The 24,440-nt window shown below is 32.9% G+C and overlaps 3 protein-coding genes across 4 annotated transcripts; 2 read left to right on the forward strand and 1 right to left on the reverse strand.

Annotated features, from left to right (window-relative positions):
• Window positions 1-3,628: 3,628 nt before the first annotated feature.
• On the forward strand, window positions 3,629-9,631 carry LOC104900484 (14-3-3-like protein D). 2 transcript variants are annotated; one of them, XM_057391054.1, is made up of 7 exons: window positions 3,629-3,847; window positions 3,945-4,251; window positions 4,341-4,428; window positions 5,198-5,307; window positions 5,401-5,555; window positions 7,288-7,340; window positions 9,491-9,631. In XM_057391054.1, the coding sequence occupies exons 1-7, from the start codon at window positions 3,775-3,777 to the stop codon at window positions 9,500-9,502; spliced, it is 798 nt and encodes a 265-aa protein (XP_057247037.1). In that variant the 5' UTR covers window positions 3,629-3,774; the 3' UTR covers window positions 9,503-9,631. The 2 variants fall into 2 exon arrangements, with proteins under 2 accessions (XP_057247037.1, XP_010686202.2); XM_010687900.4 differs by lacking the exon at window positions 9,491-9,631 and adding an exon at window positions 7,424-7,737 and having other exon boundaries at window positions 3,632-3,847.
• LOC104900485 (pollen allergen Che a 1) lies at window positions 7,973-10,174 on the forward strand. The gene is made up of 2 exons (XM_010687901.4): window positions 7,973-9,138; window positions 9,491-10,174. Exons 1-2 carry the CDS (start codon window positions 8,976-8,978, stop codon window positions 9,835-9,837), a joined length of 510 nt encoding a protein of 169 aa, XP_010686203.1. The 5' UTR covers window positions 7,973-8,975; the 3' UTR covers window positions 9,838-10,174.
• A 12,922-nt stretch (window positions 10,175-23,096) lies between these two features.
• On the reverse strand, window positions 23,097-24,225 carry LOC104900486 (dof zinc finger protein DOF1.5). Its single transcript, XM_010687902.4, has one exon. The coding sequence runs from the start codon at window positions 24,109-24,111 to the stop codon at window positions 23,623-23,625; it is 489 nt and encodes a 162-aa protein (XP_010686204.2). The 5' UTR covers window positions 24,112-24,225; the 3' UTR covers window positions 23,097-23,622.
• Window positions 24,226-24,440: the final 215 nt, after the last annotated feature.

The raw sequence follows: 24,440 nt of genomic DNA on the forward strand, positions 1-24,440 counted from the left end.
TCATAAGTATTGGCCTTTATATAAAGGATTGAATTTGGTTGTCACAAGTTGCATATTTATGGGCTAGCCCAAATTCCTTAAAAGATTTGATGAATATTTAAATGAAAGGCCCATGCCATCAGAAAAATGGTGGAGGGCATTAATGTTGAAATAAAATGGTAAATTGAGTAATACTTGATTTTTACCCTCACTATCGAATTCATTCACTATTTCATGACCAAGTATTACTCAATTTCCAAATAAAATGGTCAAAGAATTCTGAGCAAATCTAACCTATTGGCTTAATTTTACCTCGTGAAAGTATTGGGTCAGACCGTCTGACCTAATATTCTCGTCAGACGGGCTGAGCCCAGTTCTCTCCTCTCATCCTGCTACTCCCATGTTTAAGAACGCACCCAACTTATGATTACTGAAAATAAAGCTCAGCAAGTTATTCTAAGGAATCATAGGCAGCAAGATTAGGATCACCATTTTCAAGCATCCACAATAGGTGATCGAAGAGACTACCTCACACTTGATAGATATAGTACTATCTCCTGGACTTTGCTTCGACTTCTCGATAAGAGCATTCAACAATGGATTATTCAAGTACTTGGAATCAGATCTCGTACCGTCTTCTCGGAGTGAGCAGAAAACACTAAATTTGGAGGAAAACCAGGGCTTTGAATTTTTTCAGTTCTAAGAGGAATGAAGAAGAAGGAGAAAGTGAGAGAAAGCAGAGGTTAGTATTTTGTTTTCTTTTCAGTTGGTCTTTATTTTTTTTCAGTTGGACTTTCTTTTCTTTCAGTTAGTCTTTCTTTTCTTTCAGTTAGACTTTGTTTTCTTTTAGTTGGACTTTCTTTTCTTTCAGTTAGACTTTCTTTTCTTTCAGTTGGACCAATTGAAAGAAATAATGGGCCAACTGAAAGAAATAATGGATTAACTGAAACAAAATGAAGACTACCTGAAGAAAAATGTAGACTACCTGAAAAAGAATAAAGACCAACTGAAACCCAAGTAAGTCTAACTGAAGCACAAAAACCCACTGAAAAACAAAGAAGACTAACTGAAAACAAAATGAAGACTACCTGAAAAAAAATTGGAACCACCTGAAAAAAAATGAAGACTACCTGAAAAAAATTGGAACCACCTGAAAGTCGTCCGACCAAGATTATGGTCGGACGAGTCCGACACAATACGTTCTTTACCTCACCCTCGAACTCATTATCAATTTCATGACCAAATATATAGCAATAAAAGAAGAAACCCCGAGTCATGTCATTTTAAAAATTGAATTGTGGATCGGGTCCTATCTTATTCATGTTATATTTAGATCAAATTATTTTTTGAAACTATGTTATCATCAGCACGCTCTAGGTTGACTTTGGATCATATTTAGTGGTTATCCTGTGTGGGTCATTTTCATTGCGATTGAATTTCAGATTAGGCCAAAATAAGGTTTTATTCACATGATATCATTCTCAAAACCGAATCATTATTATCGGGTAATGTCCTATTTGTTAATTCTAAAGTTGAGTCATTTTGGGTATTTTATTATCTTAAGTTAGACCAATTCCGATTTCAATTGATTTATGGGTATAGTACTGTCGATTCAAGTTATCTTCAGATCTAGTCATTTTCGAAATTGGGTTAATAACAGGCCCGGTTAAAACCAGGTTGCATAAAACAGGTGACATGATGTAAATATGTAATTAGTTCGGTAAGTCCATTAAATATTAGGTCAAATTGGTTTCAGATTGCCATGAGTCGGGTCAACAATGAGTCTAGTTGTAATCGGGTTTGGTCAATAACGGGTCATGCATGTGGTTTTCGGGCTAGCCACAAATTGAATTCGAGTCTATATTATCATATCAAATTGAGTTTACGAATTAGTGTGGATCGGAAGAGGTTAGTTTTTAGGAAAATGATATACATAGCCCTTAGGGCTACATATAAGAAGTTTAAAATGGAAATAAAAAGTTGAATCAAGCATTTATTACCTCAAATGATGTGTAATTTTGTCTTGAATTTTTAAACTATTTTTATTTTAAGAAATACTTCCTCCGTTTTTTTATAGATGCTACATTTTCCTTAAATGGAAATGTCATAATAGATGCTACATACCATAAATGGATTCCTTTCTACCATAAAAATCTTAAAATACTATTAAAAAGTTGGTGGTCCCTCACCTTCTCTTTTAAAATACTCATACTTTTTTCTTAACAAATGATTTTTTATTCAAAAAGTGGTGGTCCCCTACTTTCTCTCTCTACCTTTCTTAAAAACTCCCTACTTTATCTATGTAGCAAGAATAAAAACACGGAGGAAGTATATTTAATGCTTATCCATAGCCCTAAGGGCTACATATAACATTACCCTAGTTTTTATATACAAGTCACCATCTCTCGAGTTATAACTAAAACAGATATGAATCAATTTTCGCAGTGGCGGACCCAGGAATTTGAATATGGAGATACGGAGTTACGGACGTACAACAAACACAAAAATAGTAGAAAAAAGTGCATAAAAAAAGTTCAATACATAAGTCTTACAACCAAAATATCCATAGTCATACAACCAATTTTGTTAAAAAAATACATAAGATTAAACTTCAAACTAAAACTACAATTGCATCCTACGAGCCTTCATATTTACATCTAAATCTGAAATCAGAAAACAAAAGTATAAACCCTAACTAATTAATCACCAATGTTCAAATTCAGCAATTTACATCTAAATATTCAATTAAAATTATGAATCTAACAATATATAAACTTAGATAAGATGAAAAATCTGAAATTAGAACACAAAAGTATAAACCCTAGCTAATTAATCACCAATGTTCAAATTCAACAATTTACATCTAAATATTCAATTAAATTAAGAATCTAACAATAAATAAACTTACAAAAGTTGAAAAATCTGAAATTAAAACACAAAAGTATAAACTAAGAACTAAGAAGTAAGAACTAAGAGTCTAATAACCCTAAACTTACAAGAACAAAGCTGCGATTTGCGAATCAGTGGCTTATGGCTTGAGTTCAGCGAAATGGGCCACCGCGGCACCGGCGACCAGCGACCGGCGTGAGTTCAGCGAATTGGGCCACCGGCGGGCGGCGTGTCGGCCGACGGCCGATATTATGTGAGAGAGAGGAGAGAGAAGAGAGAGAAGAAAGAGGAGTTCTGCTGTGCTACGTGAGAAAAGAATGAATGAAACTTGGAAAAGCTCGCTCCGCGAATTTTTTTTTTTTAAACTGGTTTGTTTTTTTAATTTGGGGTACAGCTGTACCCCCATGTCCCTTTCTAGGTCCGCCACTGAATTTTCGTTAATTTCATAACTCGAGTTAGAAACTTTGGGTAGGTCATCTCTCACGAGTCATGCCACATAACATTTTTTTTTGACAGAAAAAAATAGATTCATTCATAAGAAATAGCCAAACAACACTTACAATACATATATATAATATTTTAGAATTAGATACATCACAAATTTAATTAAAAATAGTCTAAATAAAAAACTTTATTCGACTTTGCGATCCGAAATAATACAATCTATAAGTTCGCTCTGATTCAGCTAAACTTGCGATGAAGCATAAGACTATAAGAGAAGACGTCCACAGTGAGTCACTGACACTGTGACACAGGTTCATTATATACGCCATTATTTGACACACTGACTCATGCAGTCTTTTTATCTGACTTCGAGGTCTTCAAATATACCTTCCAGAAATTCAAATTCCCCAAATTAAACCCCTTCAAAAACCCTAATCCTACAGAAGCATTATCTCTCCTCTCATGGCTTCTCCCAATGATCGTTACACCTTCGTCTACCTCGCCAAGCTCGCAGAGCAAGCTGAACGCTATGACGGTAAACTTTTCACTTTCTCTCTCCTCAAAATTCCAATTCTAAACCTCGATTTCCGCTTAATTCTGAAGTTTTTTTTTGTTTTGCTTGAATTTTGTAGAAATGGTTGATTCAATGAAGAAACTAGCGAATTTTGATGTCGATTTAACAGTCGAAGAGCGTAATCTCCTCTCTGTTGGATACAAAAATGTCATCGGAGCTCGACGAGCTTCTTGGAGAATTCTTTCGTCGATTGAGCAGAAGGAGGAATCGAAAGGAAACGAAGTGAATGTTAAGAGAATTCGAGATTATCGCCATAAAGTTGAATCGGAGCTCACTGATATTTGTAATGATGTTATGAAGGTGATTGATGATCACCTTCTTCCATTCTCATCTAGCAGTGAATCTACTGTGTTTTATTTTAAGATGTAAGATTAAAATTTGGAGCAATTGATTTTGATGATTTTCTTTGATTGTTGATGTAGTGGTTGAATTTATGGAGAAATTTTTGTTGCAGGAAAGGTGATTACTATCGTTACATAGCGGAATTTAAGGCTGGTGATGAGAGAAAAGAAGCTGCTGATGAATCGTTGAAAGCTTATGAGGTTGATTTTAATCTATGTTTTTGTGTGAAGTTGCGTTTCATATAGCTCTTTTTTCTGTGGTTACTCTAATAGAGTGTCGATTTCGGATTTGGTGAAACTGTTGAAGTATAAGTGTGTATACGTTGGCCGGATAGCTTGTAATTCATTTGAGGTTATTGTAGGAAGTCGCAACTCACGAGTGCATCTCTTGCTAGTTGGTAGTATAGGGAGTGCCATTATTTTTAGGTTGTTTTGAAAATGAAACCAGTGATCTCTTTGGGATTGCTAGGAGTGAGTTTTGTCATTGCTGATATTTCTTTTGTAGCGGACTTCATTTTCTATACGATATGTATGGGGATTAGGGTGGAAGAAGCTGGAGAATTTCGAGATTTTTATGCATCTTCTCTTCCTTCTGTTCCTGATCACTTAATTTTTTTTGAATAATTGTTCCTGATCAACTGATATTGAGTGTGGTGATTGTAAGTTGTGATTGTCTGTTTTTGAGTTTCACTTGGATTTTGCCGGTATCTAGTGCATGACTATCTCTTTTGCTAGGTTTTATAATATAATTGACCTTGTCATTCAATTTGTCTTTGGTTTGCGTTAATTATACAACTTTCTTTGTAATATGTATTAAGAAAAGACTTTTTATATCCTTCTAATGTGTGATGGTTTTAGGAATAATAGTTAGTCAAGTATTAGATTCATTTATTTGTTTTAATAACTGAAGTTTGAAATCTAGTTAAGAATTTTACCAAGAAACTGAATGAGCAGTTTGTATTTGTTGCAGGCAGGAATTGCTACAGCGGAGGCGGATTTACCATCTACTCACGCAATACGCTTGGGCTTGGCACTCAATTTCTCAGTCTTCTATTATGAAATCATGAATTCTCCTGAAAGGTACATGCTGTATGCATTTCGGCTTTCAATTTGAGTTTCATATCTTTGATAATTGCGACGAATCTTTTATTGATACATATTTGGTACCTTTAGGGCATGTTTCTTGGCAAAGCAAGCTTTTGATGAGGCTATCTCAGAGTTGGATAATCTAAGTGAGGAGTCTTACAAAGATAGCACATTGATCATGCAACTTTTGAGGGATAACCTTACATTGTGGACTACTGACATTTCACCTCCAGATGAAGGAGGTTAGTTTATTTCTCCCTGCTTGCTAATTGATTTTTGGTGGAGCTGTTTCATGGGATTTATTTTTGCTTTACCTGCTTAATAAAACTTCTACATGTTACCGAAAGTGAAGTCACATGTTTTTGTCTTGCCTCTTTAAGATCCTTTTGTTGGTTTAGTGAAGCAAGTAGAGGATGCTGTTGATGCTATAGGAACTAAAGACTAATAACTAAGAATAAGTAGAATTAATTCATCTGTACTAGAATATTGTGGAGCCAACCCCAATATTTTAAAGACTATCGGATGAAACCAATTAATGTTCCTTTTGTTTGAAAAATGGAATTTTTTTCTGTTCATGATAAGATGAGCTGTTCAAAAGTAGCATTTTAACATTGTTTAGCGTTTTGGAGCTTTTAATAGTTTTATTGCTTTTCTAAGGTCTAGTTTTGAGATGTGAATAATATTTCGAAGTAGCATGTTGTACCCAAAATGGCTGGTTTTGTTTGCAAATGCTAACTGATAGCCAAATCTACCTGATGCAATCTGCTTACTTCTAGACTGGTTAAGGAGGCTAGTGCCACGATCATCTGCATAACAAAGGGATATCCTTCAATAGGAAGTCCTAATAGTTGTGAGAAAGTCATCATCGAATTGTCTGCAATACTTGTTTTTTGAATTGGGAAGTCAACAATGAGTTGTAGGGTTTTCCTTTCCAGTGCATATAGACAACAAGCAGATTATTTCTTACAAATTTATACTGGCTCCTTTTTGTAGTGCTATTCATGCTACATATGTTGGAATTCTTAGCAGGATAATATGGTTTGAATTAATGTAAAGCATTTTGACATTCTTTAAGTGTAAAGTTCTAAGCAAGAAGCTTCAAGAGCCATTCAATGGCAAGTTCATAACGGGTATACTGTTGTGTTCTGCAGTTGTTCTGGAGTTCACAATGGGTACACTGTTGTGTTTAGGTGTTGGAGTCCTTTTTTTTTTTTTCTGTTATTGGTCCACCATGTTAGCTTCTCTATATTTGTTGAAACTTGGAAGATTGTTCTGGTACTTCTAAAATTTAGGGGCATGCTATATTACATCCTTGCATCCCTTCCCCCCTCTTCCTTATGGATGAAAGTTATGTGGCATCTTAATAGCCAGCTGCCCCGACTTTTCTTCTCTTTATCTGTTGAAACTTGGAAGAGTGTTCAGGTACTTCTCTACTTGTTTGGGTGGCTGCACATTCCTACTATATTCCTTATAATGCTATTGTGATTTTGCATGTTTGACTTAAGTAAAGACCGCTTTTAAACAGGGAAGTTCTGTAACAGTGTGGCATCTTCCTATTTGTCTATGATGACCAACTCTTTGTTACGGTTTACTGTTAGAAAGGATTTGCAAGTACTGCTGCCATCAGCAAGATTTAAAGAAGGACCTCTTTGCGTACCGGCATTTTTGAGTCTTGATATAATGATCAGTCCTTGGACCCTATTGTCTATGTATCACCTTTCTCTTTTCAAGTTATCTGTATTATTTTTCTTTCAAACTGTATGCCGAACTACGATCTATTAGGTAACTTGGTGCACTGGAAAGATAAATAAATAAATAAATTGTTGTCCCGGAAGCCCACCTTTTCCCACTTCCTTTTTTATTAACATATTGCTTTGGACAATCAAATATATTGGTGGTGTTGGTCTCATGGATTCCTTTGTCCAACTGTTCTAATCTGTGTTTATACGTTGTTGTTTGATTGGAATGCATCAGATGCCCCTCAGAAGGTGGAAGGTTCTTCTAAGGCCATTGCTTGCGAACGCGAGGTTAGTTTACTTTCCTGATTACGTCTACCATTTTTTTTCTTCTACGAAGTTCTCAAGAATTTGAATTTCTTCTTCACTTGCAGTGAACCTGTCTGGGACAAGATCGGTTAAGTATAGAAATATAGCTCAGACAAGTTAATGCTATCTGTCTAGTTTTGTAGTTTTAATATGGTGTGTTTGTCGACATGTTAATAGATATGTTTAGATTGTGATGTTCACTGTGTCCAAGACTTTAGCTTGCTGTTGCTCTTTCATGGACCAGATCAAGGTTGTTGACAAGTGATGCTTCTGTTGGTGTATAATTGTACTATTGTAGCAAGAGTCGAAAAGTTTCTTTTTTTCTTCTTTTTTTTGGTTTTGGTTTATTCCATAGTTTATATCACTATGTTTTCTGGAAGTCGTGCGGTTGTAGTAGGTTTTGCGACAATAGGAACATGCCATTTCATAGCTATGTTTTAAGTTCCTGGTTCAACATGTATTGCATGTGACTTGTTCCGGAGTTTTAGTTTAGGATTCTAGTTGTAGTGTCCATCGTACAATTGCATTATCTTGGACCAGGATACTTGTGTCAGACAGGTCCAAGTGCCTGAATTAGCAATTTTACTGAAATATTCATCAATTCGGCCGACTATGAAGTGTTGAAATGTTAAATACTCATATCGGAGTGTTGAGTATCCAACATAGGTGCTTGAGGAAGAGTCCAAGTGACAATATTCGTCACCAGGAATTCGAATATTTCATAGATGAATCAAGTACGACCATTCATGAGATAATATTTTGCTAGCTCTGCTTCTTTTTCAATTTTTTGACATTGGCTAAATGGATGGAATTAGATAGGGATACAAAAAGGAAACAACTACTAACTGCGTTATTGAAAGTAATTAAGGACCAACACTAATATGAGCTAATATGAGATTTTTTTAGGCTCTTAAAGTCTTAAAACTAATTTGAACACGACTACTCGACTAGAGAGCAATACCGACAATTTTCATTTGGCAAAGCAACCTGTTATATATTCGGGTGCACCTCTAATTCTTTCTCTTTTCATTGGGTTGTTCAATCTCGATTCATATATTTGTTAAAACATAACATTGATAATGTTTTTTGCTATAAAAGTAGTGTACATCATGACGAATCCAATAATATTTTACATAATCACATTTATTTTTGTACTTTTTGAGTAAATTTTTTTTTGTCAATGTGGGTATATGAAGAGAGTAAAAATTGAAGTGTAACAACTGAAAATTCGGAGCGAATTCATATTAAATCTTTTGTTGCTTCTTGGAGGGTCTGTTAAGTTATTGCTATATTTGGATTTGTTTTATCTGGCTGCTGAGGTGATGAAGGGGAGCCAAAGAATGACATTTACTAACATTTGTGAACCTCCTTGTTTTAAGTGAATTAGGGGATAAAATGAACCAATCAAACCATGCAAAAGATTTCCAAAATTAGTCTATGACTAGATATTACCTTTAACTATAATAAGACAGCTAAATCTTCTAAAAAAAACCATCTCTTTCCCTTCTTTATAAACTTAAGAACATCCTCACACATTTTTCCTAAGCACCCTCTTTTAGGAACTTTAAGAAAAATCTTTGTTCCTTATCAATTTGGTTCACAAGAAGTACTAAAGAAATGGCTAGAGTTCAAACTATTTTTCTCTTGGCCGGCGTTCTGTCCGTCCTCTCTTTGGCCGGCGTTGCTTACGCCGCAACCAACCACTTCAAAGTCCAGGGAATGGTGTACTGTGACACCTGCCGCATTCAGTTCATCACCCGCGTTAGCACAATGATGGAGGGTAACATATCTCTCTAGTTATCTCTGTTAAGCTTCGTTATGATCAACATATTATGGAACTTTTTTCTTTTACGTGATAGTCTAATGCATGAGATGTTCCAAGTTGTAGCAAAAGCACCTATATGTTTTGTTTTGATCGAATTTTGACAGGTTTAATTTAGGCAATATATCTATATTGCGACATGCCCAACAAGCCAAGTTTTATTTTAGAAGGGAGAAAGTATATTGAGGGGTTAACCCCCCTATATATACTATCGAACCAAAAGTTGTTATTGGATTGATTCTTGATGTTGAAAGTATGTGATTATATTTCAAAAAACATGATGCTTATATTTGTAACCTTGGGACAACAGGTGCAACTGTGAGGTTGGAGTGCAGGAACATTACTGCAGGAACTGAGACCTTCAAATCTGAAGCTATCACTGACAAGCTAGGAATGTACAGCATCAATGTAGATGGTGATTACGAGGACGATATCTGTGAGATTGTATTGGCGAAGAGCTCGAACAACGAGTGCACTGACATCTCTCATGATGTTTATGCAAAGCAAGCTGCTAAGGTTAGTCTAACATCCAACAATGGTGAATCTTCTGATGTTCGCAGCGCCAACGCTCTTGGGTTTATGAGGAAGACACCCCTTCCAGAGTGTCCAGAGGTTCTTAAGGAGTTGGATCTGTATGATGTTCCAGCAGCTAATTAAGTATTTATTCATGTGAGAAAACTTTTCATGTTCAATACTTTTTTTTTTCTTTTTTTCAAGCTTAAATGTACTACCAGAATAAGCATATATGACATTTGAAAAAACAAAAACAAAGGAGGGTGTGAGGCACAAAAAGATCTAAGTTATATAGAGCTAAAAATTATTCATTTTTGTTTTGCAAATTTAAAACTAGCCTTATTGTAATGGGAGTTTATTGTGAGCATGGGCTAGTGTTTGTTGGTTTTTCTTTGCACCCTTTTGTGTTTGATATTGAGGTTCAAATATGTAATGTCAGTTTGCTCATTTTGGATGAATGTGGATGTAAGCTTTTGTATTATATCTATATATCTCCTTCCCTTTGATTTATTTATAGTTTTATTTAATATATTTAAGGAAGTTCTATACTCATAATATTGCAAATAATACAATGTGAGCGTATTTATTTCACAAAATTATGAGGATCGAAAGAGATATTTAGAAATAGATTCCGTTTTTAATTGTTTTGCGTATTGAGTATCTATTTTATTATCTTCGATAATAATCGATATTCTCGAATTTGAAACCCTTTTTAACAATTTATGTACCATTTGTGTGTCGCTTTTTCTTACCAAATGTTTACTATTTGTTTCAAAATTTTGATTGTTAGATTGTGCGTCATAGTGATGATATCAAACAATAAAAATTGTGGCACATTTATACAAATATATTAAAAGTTTGATCTTGTGATCTCAACTTTATATACTACAATTTTAACCACCAAATCAAGTTATATTTGATGGTATCATTTCAAAGTAAAATATTAATACATGAAAACTATAATTACCTAGGGCACATACTTCGGACCTAAAATCTAAGAATAATATAAAAATTTTATTATAGAAAATTTAGTCTCCTCCAACCCATAGTAACAAAAATATCAGTTAAATTCTTTCCGATAAAACATTAATAAGTTTTGTTACGGATGACCCCTTGCCCCCCCCCCCCATCCTTCCCTCAATCTCTCCCTAGGCAGTTCACTAAGGGGAGAAAAACTTGAAAAAAAATGCAATTGTTTGGTTGAATGTAAAAGGTGCAACTTTGTCGTAAGCTTCAAGGTCAAATTAACCAAGTTTAATCATATGATTGACATTGGTAGTAATTAATGAAAGTTGTTTGGTCGAGTATGAAAAGTAAATATAAATTTAATGAAAAATTCTACTTATCTCTATTATATAAGCCAAGGGAGGAGGTGTGGTGTCCTCTTTTGAAGTGACTAAAATACCCTTAATGATCTAATTAATGAAATGAAAAAAATTACAAAATCAAATCATTTAAAAATTCTCATTCCAACTTGCCATTTAAAACAAGTTTAAAATGGTATATACATCAAATTCTACTTCAATCAAAAGTTTAAAATGGTGTCCTCTTTTGAAACGCCTATTTTTCCCCCCTTCCCTTTCTAAATTACAAAAGGAATGTTAAAATCAAAATCGACACTTAAAGAAAACTAGCAAAATCAATTTACAACACTCACTCACAAATTACTTAAAAGAAGAAACTTTACAAATCACTCATACAATTGAGAAAATCACGTTATAAAAATCGCGCAAATCACTCAAATTATCAGGAAACTTTATTAAAACTTAAAATTAGCATATAAACTAAAACTAATAACCTAAAATGTCAATACATACAAAAACATTTACAAAAATTTTCTTACAAATCACTATTCTCAAGAACCATTCACAATTACATACTCACAAAAGTTACCTATAAACACAAAACTGAGAAGAACATAAGATTTTGACGGCGATATCACACATTCATCCATCGGCAATTTGCGAACTTTTAAAAAGGTACATAACTTTTTTAACCTTCAAAATTATTTCACATTAGTGAAATAAACAATAGCAACTTAGTCGACTGTTATGTAGTTAAAAAATGGAGATGATAGCAATGAGTTCAAAAGGGGTTTTATACAACCAGACTTAAATTTAATTCATTTTCATATAAAATAAATTTATTTTTTTCTTAAAAAATGCCAATATTATTTGCCCGCAAAAAATCCATGTTCAGAAATAAATTTTGAAAAATTAAAAACAATATCGAATTTTGCAAAAATCCATTTTCAGAAAAAAAAACTACATAAATTACAATATCAAATTGTGTATGAAAAATTTAAAATTTCATTTCAAATATAATTGAAGCTTAAAGTGTTAAAATTTAGAAAATGACAAGATTTAAAATGATGAAAATTTTAAATTTTAATGTGTGAAAACAGAAGTTAGAAGTTAGACAAGGAAAAAAACTGAAATTAGTTTATACTTTTCGGTTACAATTTTGGGATCATGGATCAAATTTAACCCTTGCTAATGTCCAAAAAAGGTAGAATTTGTTTTTTTTTTAGAATGAGGCACGCATCGCGTGCGTAAATTGCTAGTACCTTATAAAAAAAGATGGCATACATAACGTGCACATGAAAAGTCTGAACATTCACTACCTTTAATAATACTCTTTAATTCAGTTAAACCAACTCATTATTTTTGTTCTTTCTGTTCAATATTCATTCACAAAAAATTAATGTTAACAATCACTCACAACCTTTTTATTTTTTTACATTAGCGAATTAATATATCTAAATTCATCTAACTATTGAATTTTTCACATTTAAGTTTAATCATAAATAAAGTACGAATGGAGTATCTAATAGAATAACAAATTTTGAAATTAACGCACGCATCGCGTGCATATGAAGGCTAGTTTAGTTAGGAGTGAGGGACTACTAAGTTCATTTTTCATTTTGTGAGAAGTGTAGAGATCGTCATGATGTGTCAATTCTTATGTTTATGTCAAGCAAACAACACTACAAATCTCACTTTCAAGTTTCAAGAACTTTCATTCTTCTATATTTTTTTTCATATCAACTAAATAAACACTATGTTAAAATAAATCCAACAAGCATCATTCTCATGTGTTTGGAATGATTAAATATATAATCCTTAAACCCGATTATCGACTTTGATTCCAATTTTTTTAGAAGGGAGAATATAACAAAGAAAGTAGGGATTTGTTCTTTTTTACTTGACATAAGATAATCTTGGTCTAAGAATTAATTAAAATATGATAGTCTAGTCTCATGTTATTGAATTGAACTTCACCATGCATGTGAGATTTTGTAAATTTTTTATTAACTTGTATCTTTCAAAAAAATATATATATTCTAATTTTCATAATTTACTACTCCCTCTGTCCCATAATATAAGACCTGTTTCCTTATAAGGTGTCCCAAAATATAAGTCTTATTTCTATTTTCAATCAATAATTATTCCCAAAATACCCTCATGAAAATAGTTTAATTCCCAAAATGTCATTATAATTTCAGCTTCCAATGCACCATTATTAATGACAAAATGAAATCTTTTACCCCATTGAACTCCTCTACACATTAAACCATGCAACATTAAATGACAGTTTTTATTTTTTGTTAAAAAGAAAAAAACAATGCAAGTGTTTCTCAATAAAAATAATATTTTTTATTCAAATAAAACAAGATTCTATTTAACCTTAATTCCCGCGTAAAAACAGAATCAGGACTTATATTATGAGACGGAGGGAGTAAAACATAATTAAAAATATTGGTACTAATTAAGTTGATAAAATGACTTCAAAAGATGGGAATATCTTCTTTGACATTTATTGATCATCTAATGTATAAAACGAATCTTATACTTCATATGTTTGTCACATTTCTCAATTTCTCTATCGAACTTTATTTTAGTTAGTTAAGAGAATCCTGTACTATGTATGGTAAATTGGTAATCAGATTCGTCTCCTTTATATCAAGCCTACTACTACTACTAATACTTTAACAGTGCTTTAAATTGTTTAATCAAGTGTGTTACTAATTCCTATCCATATCCAACAAAAATAAGTTGATTCTGATTCCTTATAATATTTTTTTTATATGATTCCATTGTTCATTCACTTACAACTACCATATAATTTAGGAACTTCTTTCTTCCACTTTTCTTCTTCAGGTTAGTTTTATATTCTTTGGAAGTGCTTAATATAATTGAAGTGATTGTAATGTGAAAGACAAGTGTATGTGGAATATCTTATTATATAAGATAGAAGAAATTCCGTTAGCTTTTGCATGCATGCATGCATGTTCAACATCCAGGTTCTTTTAGCTTATTAGAACGTAGAAATGAAAAGGTGAAGCCGCTTTTTTCCTTAAAAGTCAGGGACAAGCTATTATGTATTAAAATTTCCTATCAGTTTGGTAGCCGTAAAACATTTTTAGTGTAAAATGATTTTCATGAAAAATAATTTATAATGGAAAGCATAATTCCAAAATTAGTTTTTTGTTGTTTGGTTTTATGTAATAAAAATGATGAAAGGAAAGGAAAATAAAAGGGAAAATAAGGAGGTAGTGAGAAGAGTGTACAAGAGAGAAGGGAAAATAGTTTTCCCTTCATTTTGAAAGGAAAACGATTTTCCATCATCGGAAGAGTAATTTTATCCCAAGGGAAAATGGTTTTACACTCTTTTGCCAACCAAACAATGTAAAACTGAAAAATAGAAAAAATAGTTTTTCGAGAAAACATTTTACGCCCTACCAAACGGAGCCTAAATGTAACGAGATCAGATCTCGAGATACCTCTTCCGAATTTATGCAGAATATATTACCTTCGAGTTTTATGATCATACTCATCTCCTTCTATTTGAGAGATGAACGCGCAAGAAATAAAGTTATTTAAACTAGTTATTAAGCTCGAGCTATGTTCTGAGTAAGAAAAAATTTCATTTATTAATATTGTACTTTAAAATAGTAACACTAAATACCACTTGATTTAGTGGTTGAGACTTTAGTTTATGAACTTGAGGTCACTGGATCAAAATCTATACTATGCAATTTCTAATTCTTTTTAGTGTACGTAGATCACATGAAGTAAAATACTCCTAAGAGTGTTACCTGACACCGTTCCTTGTTCAGGAACACCTTTTAAATTAATATATTTATATAGATGGTGTCCTCCCTCTGTCTCTAAATATAAGACACACATGATATTTAAGGTCGAACTTTGATTGTCAATTATCCTCAATTCATATTATGAAAAGTTATAAGAATCAAAATGATATTGTTATAGTATTTTTCAAGAGACAAATCTAATGGCATAATTTTTTTATGTTTTCATTTGTCATATTTATAGATATTGTGGGCAAAGAAAATTTTAGTAACACATACATGCCGTATATTATGAAATGGAGGGAATACATGAAATAATGAAATCTTTAACATTTTGTGTACGTACCATTTGTGTGCATCTCATTTCCATCGTTTGATTATATTGTTTTAAATATTAATTAAAAATTGGTGGGTTATAGTAATGTTACCAATCAATAAAATTAAGTGGCGTATAAATGGTACACACAAATAATAGTGGGCTGCATATGGAAGATTTTGATTCGCGTTGATGTGATATAATTATTTACTAAAATTTTAAGTAATTTTTATTATTATGTCTTCACCTTTTATGATATTCCTCTCCCTCTAACTAAGAGTTAAACTAACGTATATATGCCTTACGTTTGAAATAGTTAGCTAGTAAGAATATATAAGTGGTATTTATATGAAGTGGTTAATTGTTTGCTAAAAGTTTAAGTTATTCTTATAAGATTACATTTAGGAATATTCATAAAATCATGATTGTATTATGCTTTTTCTTTTTTTCCTGAAAATATTTACACATTATATTCAGGCTACTCATCATTATTAGCAATTCATTCAATCCTTGTAAAACATATCCATACATCTGATCTTCTAACGTTAAATAATCTAGACTAATATCTATAAAATTTCATAGACAACTTTAAGAGCCACTATCAAAAGGATCACAGTTGGTTGAGTCGGTTTGCCGCTCACCTCGCTCTCACCCTAGGATTAGGGTTTCAATTCTCTTAGGGTAAGGAAATGGGTTGTGGTTCATTCAATAGATTAATTGGATTTAAGCTTGAGATAAGTAGCATGTCCTAAAACTCATGTACAATTATAAGAGCTTATTACAACTCATTAAAACTTATTCAAACTTAAATATATCTATTGAACATGCAACTTTTTTTAGTCGTGAAGTCGTCCTAAAAGGTAGTCATAGCTTTCAAGTTCAAGTAAATATTTTTTTTTTATGAAATGAAAAAGTAAAAAGTTATTCATCCAATCCTATAGCTTTGGTTGATTTCTTCATTTACCACCAATCATGAGTCATGACCCTAAACATTGGAAACTTTTTGGGGGACATAATTCCAACTCTAAACAACTTAATGCCATTTTGAGTCATACCATGAGATCTTCCCATGCTTGTCAATCCCAATACAGTAAAAAAGAGGTTGTCGTTTTTCTTTTAGTACTAATCACTATGACTCAGAGATTATACTTTCTGACAACCAAAGCAACAAAAGAAATGTAATAAAGGCAAAAGCTATCACACGAACTTGTAGATTTTCCCAAATTGCTTTGCCCTTTATAAATTAAACAGTGCGTTTTTTGTACAACACGCCACACGGAACCCAAACCGTGCGGCGGCCACATTACTGCTCTTTTTCCTTCCTGCGCAATTCCTCTTTCCCTCACATTTTCCATTTTCTCTCTCCTCCTTCCTCCCTCCTCCCTCCTCCCTCCTCCCTTCTCCTTCCTCAAATCTTCGACTTTTTCATCATTGCAAACTCAACCTTCGACTTCATTTGCATCAACAACCACTCATCCATGGCAGCGACGCAATCTATAAATTGAAGGAAGATTCTTGGTGTTGCTCATCAGCGTTGTTATTCTCGTCGAACCAATTTTCGTCCCACCTCATTTTTTTTTGTTTACTTTTGTTTTTGTCACTTTTTCTTTAATCTTAAAAATGAGAGTGAAAACCCCAGAATCTATAAATTTATGAGGTGAAATTGGGTTTCTTCAGGTTGCAATATGGAAGTAGCGTCTATACCAGGGTTTATAAGTGAGAGAGTAGCAGATAATTTTGTTTTGCATTTCTGGGGGAAATGGAGCCTACGTGTAGTAAAATGGGTGTCGGGGGGTTGGGTTTGGGAGCGTAGGAGACGGGTTCGATTTGTGGAGGTTGTGGAGGAGGTGTCGTGGAGTCGAAAGAGAAGAGGCGGTGATTGTGGTGGAGGAAGAGAGAGGAGATTTGAGTTTTTTTTTTATTTTTCATTAGTAAAAGTAATCCTTTATAATTACAAAAAGTAACCTCCAATTCAGTAAAAGTAACCTCTTATAATGACAAAAAGCAACATTTAGTTTCAGTAAAAGTAACCTCTTATAATTCCAAAAAGTAACCCATATTCGCTATAGAAGTAACCCTTTATAACTACAAAAATAACCCCTTATAATTACAAAAAGTAATCTCTATCTACTGTAGAAGTAACCCCTTATAATTAAAAGTAACCCCTAATTTCAATAAAAGTAACCCCTTATAATTATAAAAGTAACACCTACTTTTAGTAGAAGTAACTCATTAACATTACAAAAAGTAACCCCTAGTTATAGTAAAAGTAACCCCTAGTTATAGTAAAAGCAATCCACTTATAGTTACAAAAAGTAACTTATACTTTCAGTAAAAGTAACCCCTAATTATCGTAAAAGTAACCCCTAGTTATAGTAAAAGCAATCCACTTACAGTTACAAAAAGTAACTTATACTTTCTAGTAAAAGTAACCCCTAATTATCGTAAAAGTAACCCCTAATTATCGTAAAAGTAACCCATATTTATAGTAAAAGTAACCCCCTTACAGTTACAAAAATTAACATATACTTTCAGTAAAAGTAACCCCTAGTTATAGCAAAAGTAACCCCCTTACAGTTACAAAAAGTAACCTATATTTTCAGTAAAAGTAACTCCTAGTTATAGTAAAAGTAACCCCTAGTTATAGCAAAAGTAACATGTACTTTCAGTAAAAGTAGCCCCTATTTATATTAAAAGTAACCCCTATTTATAAAAAAAGTAACCCCTTTATAGTTACAAAAAGTAACTTATACTTTCAGTAAAAATAACCCCTTAGCATTATAAAAAGTAATCCCTAGTGTCAGTAAAATAATGTCTTAGCATTCAAAGAAGTAATCTCTAATTCACTAAGAGTAACACCTTAGCATTATCCAAAAGCAACACGTTTTAGTTTTTTATGAATAAATGAGATTACTTTAAATATAGAATGGTGATACTTTTTATGAACTAATTAATGGGTTATTTGTACCTTTCTTATGATTACATCTATAAATATTTCAAGCTATTGTATAATAATTAGAGTTACTTTTGCGAACATATGAGGTTACTCGAACAAATAAATAAAGTTACGCAAACATGTAATTGGGGTTACTTTTGTTAACTAATGAGGTTACTTTTATAATATGATGGGTCATTTGAAAAATACATGAGGGTTACTTGTAGAATAAATGGGTTACTCATATGAGAAAATAAGGGTACAAATAATAATAGTTACTTATTATGAAGTAATGAGTTCCTCGTATCATAAAATAGGAAAAAAAAAAGGAGAAATAAGAGGAGAGAGAAAATAGGAAAAAAAATAGGGGAAAAAAGAGGAGAGAGAAAATGAGGCAAAAAAAATAGGAAAAATGAGAGACATTAAATTCTAGAGGAAATAAGAGGAGAGAGAAAATAGGAAAAAAAATAGGGGAAATAAGAGGAGAGAGAAAATGAGGCAAAAAAATATAAAAAATGAGAGATAAAAAAAAGAAGAAAAGAAAAAAGAAAGAGTTAAAAAAAATAAGAGAAAGAGGGGAGGCGTGAGATAAGGGGGGTTGAGAGGAAAGGGGGAGGGGTGGCCACACCATTAGTTGAAGGTGTGGCCCGCCTCATATAAAAGTTTGTGTAAATTAAAAGGTTTCTTTCTATATTTTCTTCTCATTTAAGAAACTTTCTTTGTTTTTACTTTTTTATTATTGACTACATACTTGACCTTGTCAAACCATTTGATTTGATTTCATTTCTTATTACTAGCTTTGTTCATGGGATTTTTCTTCCTATCAACAATAATTTACTTAATGATCCAATTTTATGATGAAAAGTACATATTCTATAAAAATAAAACTTTTTATTATCTTGAAAGATAACTCAAATTTACACGTCTTACTTTATTTGACATTTGAGTTTGACTTTAACATATGAATGAATTAGTTATTTTTGTTCACAGTAGATAATACTTCATTCAATTTCATCATAAATTGAATTAGTTTTAGTAACATTACATTTACACTTGTTGCAAGTGCAATAAGGAAGTGGATTAGCATCATGTAACTCATTCCATACAATCTTGACTTGAGTGTAAAATTCAGATACACTAGAATTGCCTTGATGCATCTCAATTAATTTCTACTCAGGGTAATAAACTTGTGCCATGGATGAATATCCAAAGCGATCATTGAGATCTTTCCATATCTCAACATCTGTACTAAAGAATAACACTCTTTTTGATTTTGTGATCCGAATTGGCCAATAACCAAGAAATGACTAGGTCATTATTACATCTTTTCCAAGAATCATATTCAGTAGAAGTTTCAGCTGGTATATCTAAACTTTCATCACCAAATTTTAATTTGTTTTTAGCAGATAATGTGATCATCATTGACCTTTTCCAGTCATTATATCCATCACCATTGAATTTGGCAGAAACAATTTAAGCTAAATTCAAATCTTAAGGATGAATATAGTTGATGCTAGAAGGATTTTGGTTAGGTGAGAGAATTGTTATAGAAGATTCAGAGACAGGCATTTTCACAAAGAATGAAAGAACAATGAGCAGGTATTTCAAAAATCAATTGATTAAAATCAATGATTCACAGCTTAAAAGTTCAATTCAGGAGAAGAACGCCAAAATTGAATTCAGGCACTTAGAATTTCCAGGCCTTAAGAAAAAATCTAATTCAATTTTGAATTAGATTGTCAGATGATGATTCAAGAATGTAACACAGATTATAGAATGAATTTCGGTAATTGATTCAGAAACAAATCAATCATATAAGAAAGAAATCACAAAATGAATATTAAAAAAGAAAGAATCAGAAAAAAAATGAAGTTTATTACACCTGCATTTCACATGAAATTCTCTAGAATTTGCTTCAGATTGTTTTAATGAATTGAAATTCATCATATATTTTGTGCGGAAAATGTAGATTCAGCTATAGTAAGCTCTGATACCATGTTAATTGTTGATGAATTGAACAATTCAGAGAAATAGAAGAGTATTTAGAGAAGCAAGAATTGAGAGAATTTAGAGAGAGGTTTTATCATTCATAATATTTCTGTATAAAATGAAAATAAATCTAAGGAGTTAAGGACAGCTTTATATAGTTGTGGGTTACAATAGGACTAAGCAGTTACATCAGTTAGTTGTTGCAACAAACTATAACTAACTAGTAGCTTGCTGTAGAAGGAACCACTAGTAGAGAAAGGGCAATTTGCGTCGCACGTGAGGCGCCCATTTGCGTTGGACCATGGTGCGACGCCAAAGCCCTCGACGCAAATGACAAGGAAACGATCTGCGTCGCTCGGGAAACGACGCAAAGGTGGCTTAGATTTCTCTCCTTCTCTATTCGGTTTCCATCACTATGCAAGGTTACAAATCAAGCAATAGAAATTATTCAGATACTTAGTTACAACAAATTATAACAAACTCACTTGTTATAGGGGAAAACGCAGCTCCTAAGGTAGATTGAAAAACCTCTTTTGACGGTTGCTGCAAAAACAGAGAAAAAATTGAAAAATAAGTGTAATTGAAAAAAGTACAACAAATTTACACAATCCATTACTCATTCCGAATATGCAATCCATTAACAGTATATGAAAATCAGTTCTGAATTTGCTTTTAGAGCTAATTTTACCATGCATGAAGTAAATATACGATTCATAAAATAACTTGAAATACCTACTTTGCCGGCGGCTGGACCGTCGCGGCTGCAGGTCAGTCCGTGGCGGCTGTAGGTCGCCGTAAACTTAGTCCGTGGCGGCTGCAGCGAAGGGAGATTGAGAGAGAACCGGCGGTGCAGCGAAGGGAGATTGAGAGAGAGAACCGGCGGTGCAGAAGCAACTTAGACCGAGATACGTGCACCGGCGGCGAGAATGTGAACGAGGGTGCGCCGGCGAAAAGGACACCGGCAGAGTAAGGAACGAGAATGAGAGAGAGAGAGAGAGAGAGAGGGAGAGGAAGTCGCACCAGAAGAGGAAGTCGCCGGCGAAATTCAGGGTGCGCCGGCAAGATTGTGAGCGAGGGTGCGCCAGCGAGAGTGTGTGCGCCGGTTTGTTTGAGTGTGTACGAGGGTTTCGCAGGAGGGAGAGAGGGGGATAGCAGTCAGTTGCATGAGTTAGGGGTCCAAAGAATGCCGTTGGGAAATATTACAAAAAGAGGGGGAAGTATTAAAAGCCCAATTGCGGCGCACCCTATATTAATGTGCGTCGCACCTCACGCTTCGTGCGACGCACATTAGTCTCGCAATACTCCCACCACTCGCAGCTATTTGCGTCGCACACAAGCACCATGCGTCGCACCTATGTAATATGCGTCGCACCTATGTACCATGCGACGCATATTTCTCGTGTCCTGCTATTGTTTTTGATGTTTTGCGTCATACTCTCCTGGTAATGCGACGCAAATGGACGTTTTGCGTCACTTCCGTGTCTGTGCGACGCAAATAAGGCGACGCAAATCGTCCTTTTTCTACTAGTGAACTAAACACATTAAATGTGCAAAAATATAAAATGAGCAGCAAAAAGTAACATGACAAAAATGTAAAATAAGCATAAAAAACCTAAATGAGCAAAAACGTAAAAATGAGCAAAACGTAAAATGAGAAAAGACGTGAAATGAGCATACAAATTTTAAATGAGCAAAAACACAACATAGCAAAAAACAAAATGAGAAAATTAAAAAAAGTATTGAAATGATCAAAATCTTACTAAAATAATGAAAAACGAGTGGTTCTCACGGTTCTTACCATAAGGGTGGTTCTCATATGAAATTAATATATATATATATATATATATATATATATATATATATATATATATATATATATATATATATATATATATATATATATAATTACATACATACATATTTAATAAATTAATAAATAAACATATATATTTAAAATTTATTTGTTAAGACAAATCTAACATAGTTCTTTATTACTATATATTTTTTTTCTTATATGTTTGTGTGAATTTATGATCCAAATATATAAAGTTTGATTTGAAAAGCGCGACCGATCGAACTTTTTATTGTTCCTTTTGACGTGAAGCAAACGAGAACTTTACAAGAAGGGAATAAGTATTTTTCATGTTCAGGTATGTAGCAAGCTAGCTGTAACAAGTTACTGTTCTATTACACGTTTCATCGTTATTGACAGAAAGATACATATATATATGAAGATATATATGATGAAGGCATGAATCTAATAAAAATGTTATAATGTATTGAACATATATAGATTAGTCAATACAGTTTTTTTGTATTTCCTTCTGTGAGGAGTCAATACAGTGTTTTTCGTTACTTGTTTCGTAAGTCATATACTTCTTCCGTTTAAAAATATAGCTCAACAGGGAGGAGGATACATATGTTTGATCTGCTAATGTATTTATGATACTGTCCATATAAAACATAGGTGACGCTTTGAATGAATTTACAAAATGAAACCACTTTACAAGTTTTGGACAATTTTTTCATGCCTAAATATTACAATGTATTCCTATTTACCATTTTACATGTTTTTTCTAGGTAATTTGTTAGTGAAATTAAAATCATCTTTATAGTTCTGTAAATTCAGAGTCTGTACATAGTAAAAAAAAAAAAAGTAGTATAACCTGTACTTATGTTCGTGGCTAGCCAAAAAAAAAAAACTAATAGAGAAAAAAGAAATTATTGCACCACTTAACAATAACAATAATAAAGATATACTTCATTCGTTTCAAAATAGTTACACCATTTGATAGTTGGTCACTATTCATCAACCAACTTTGAAATCTTGTTGAATTCGTCTCAATACAAGGATTTCAGATATATATACTTTTCATAACGTTTACTTAATTATATGTAACTAGAGATATTAACGTTCAAAAAACCGGCTTGGCATAACAAACGTGAAAAAGCAAACGGTTCAACTACTTTAAAACGGAGGAAGTACATACCTATGTTCTTTTTGAGATGATATACAACAAGATTATAGTACAGATGATGTTGCCTAACAAAAAATACTATTAAATGAAGTAAGTAACAAGCTCTTATCTGGCATATATTCTTTGTAATCCAATAATAACCAGCTGGTGAACTATCCATATCTGTAAAAGATCTACTCACAAATCTTTTTTGATAATCCATAATCTACACACATGATCAAAATTTTGCATCATCATTAACAAAAACAAAACAAAAAAAATTGATCCAAAAACTAATATACTTTTCAACATTCTTTTTCTCCAAATAATGCTAACTGAATATATATTTACACCAAAATTCATTGACAACAATTACCTTTTTGCCTCTCATTTTTTTTTCAACCTTCCCACATTATAACCCTATATCACTACTACTACTAATAATAATAATAATAATAATAATAATAATAATAATAATAATAATAATAATAATAATTCATCGGTTATAAAAATATAAAACGCTTCTCTCAAAGAGCTCTTACGTAAAAATTAAGAGAGCAGCGTTTCATTGATTTCATAACGAAGAAAGTAATAATTATACAAAAGTAGTAGTAAAAACTAGAAAGTACCCAAATCAAAATCAACAAGTTTGACCAGACTCACTCCTTCTTCTCTTAACCTGAAACCCATGACTGAAAGCTGCACCAGTAGCCATGGCAGCAGCTAGTTGCCAGTCTTCCATAAGCATACCATCCACATCAAATTGATCCATATTGATCCCATCTAACAAGCAACTCTCAGCAAACATTCCGCCGTGCCGAACGCCGGGTGGCTTAGCTTTCCGGCGTCCGGCACCTATAGGAACGTTGCGTAACGCGCCGCCAGCGGTCCAGTACCGCTGGCAGCCCTTACAGAAGTGACGAGGTTGGTTAACATTATAGTTGTTGAAGTAACAAAATTTTGTCTCCATGCTTTTGCACCTAGGACAAGGTATAATTTTATCTGGTCTTTTGTTAAGATCATTATTATTGTTATTATTGTTGTTCTCTTGATCATCATAGTTTTTATCTACCTCTTCTTGTTTTACTTGTAATACAATGGTTTGCCCAAATAGCTTGATTTCTCCCATTGTTTTTGAAGAGTTAGAGAAAAAAAATTTAAGAGGAGAGAGAAAAAAGTGTTGAAATTTCTAAATTTGGGGAGGTGGGGTTTTTTTGTTGGGTGTTGAGGAAGAGAGAGAATAGGGTTTGAGGTGTATATATATGTGTAAGAAACATACATAAAGTGCAAAAAAGAAAAAAAGGAATTGACCATTAAAGTGTGTGTAAAAAAGTCCTCAAAAAAGATAGCACCAAAAAAAGTAATTAAAGATGCATGTGATAGTGAGAGCCGCCAGGGGGGAGTTTCGTATAATTAAAGAGCAGGATGGGGATTTGCACAAAGGAAAAAAGAAGAAAG

Source organism: Beta vulgaris, chromosome 8, assembly GCF_026745355.1.
Source record: "Beta vulgaris subsp. vulgaris cultivar EL10 chromosome 8, EL10.2, whole genome shotgun sequence".
In the NCBI taxonomy this organism is placed as follows: Eukaryota; Viridiplantae; Streptophyta; class Magnoliopsida; order Caryophyllales; family Amaranthaceae; genus Beta; species Beta vulgaris.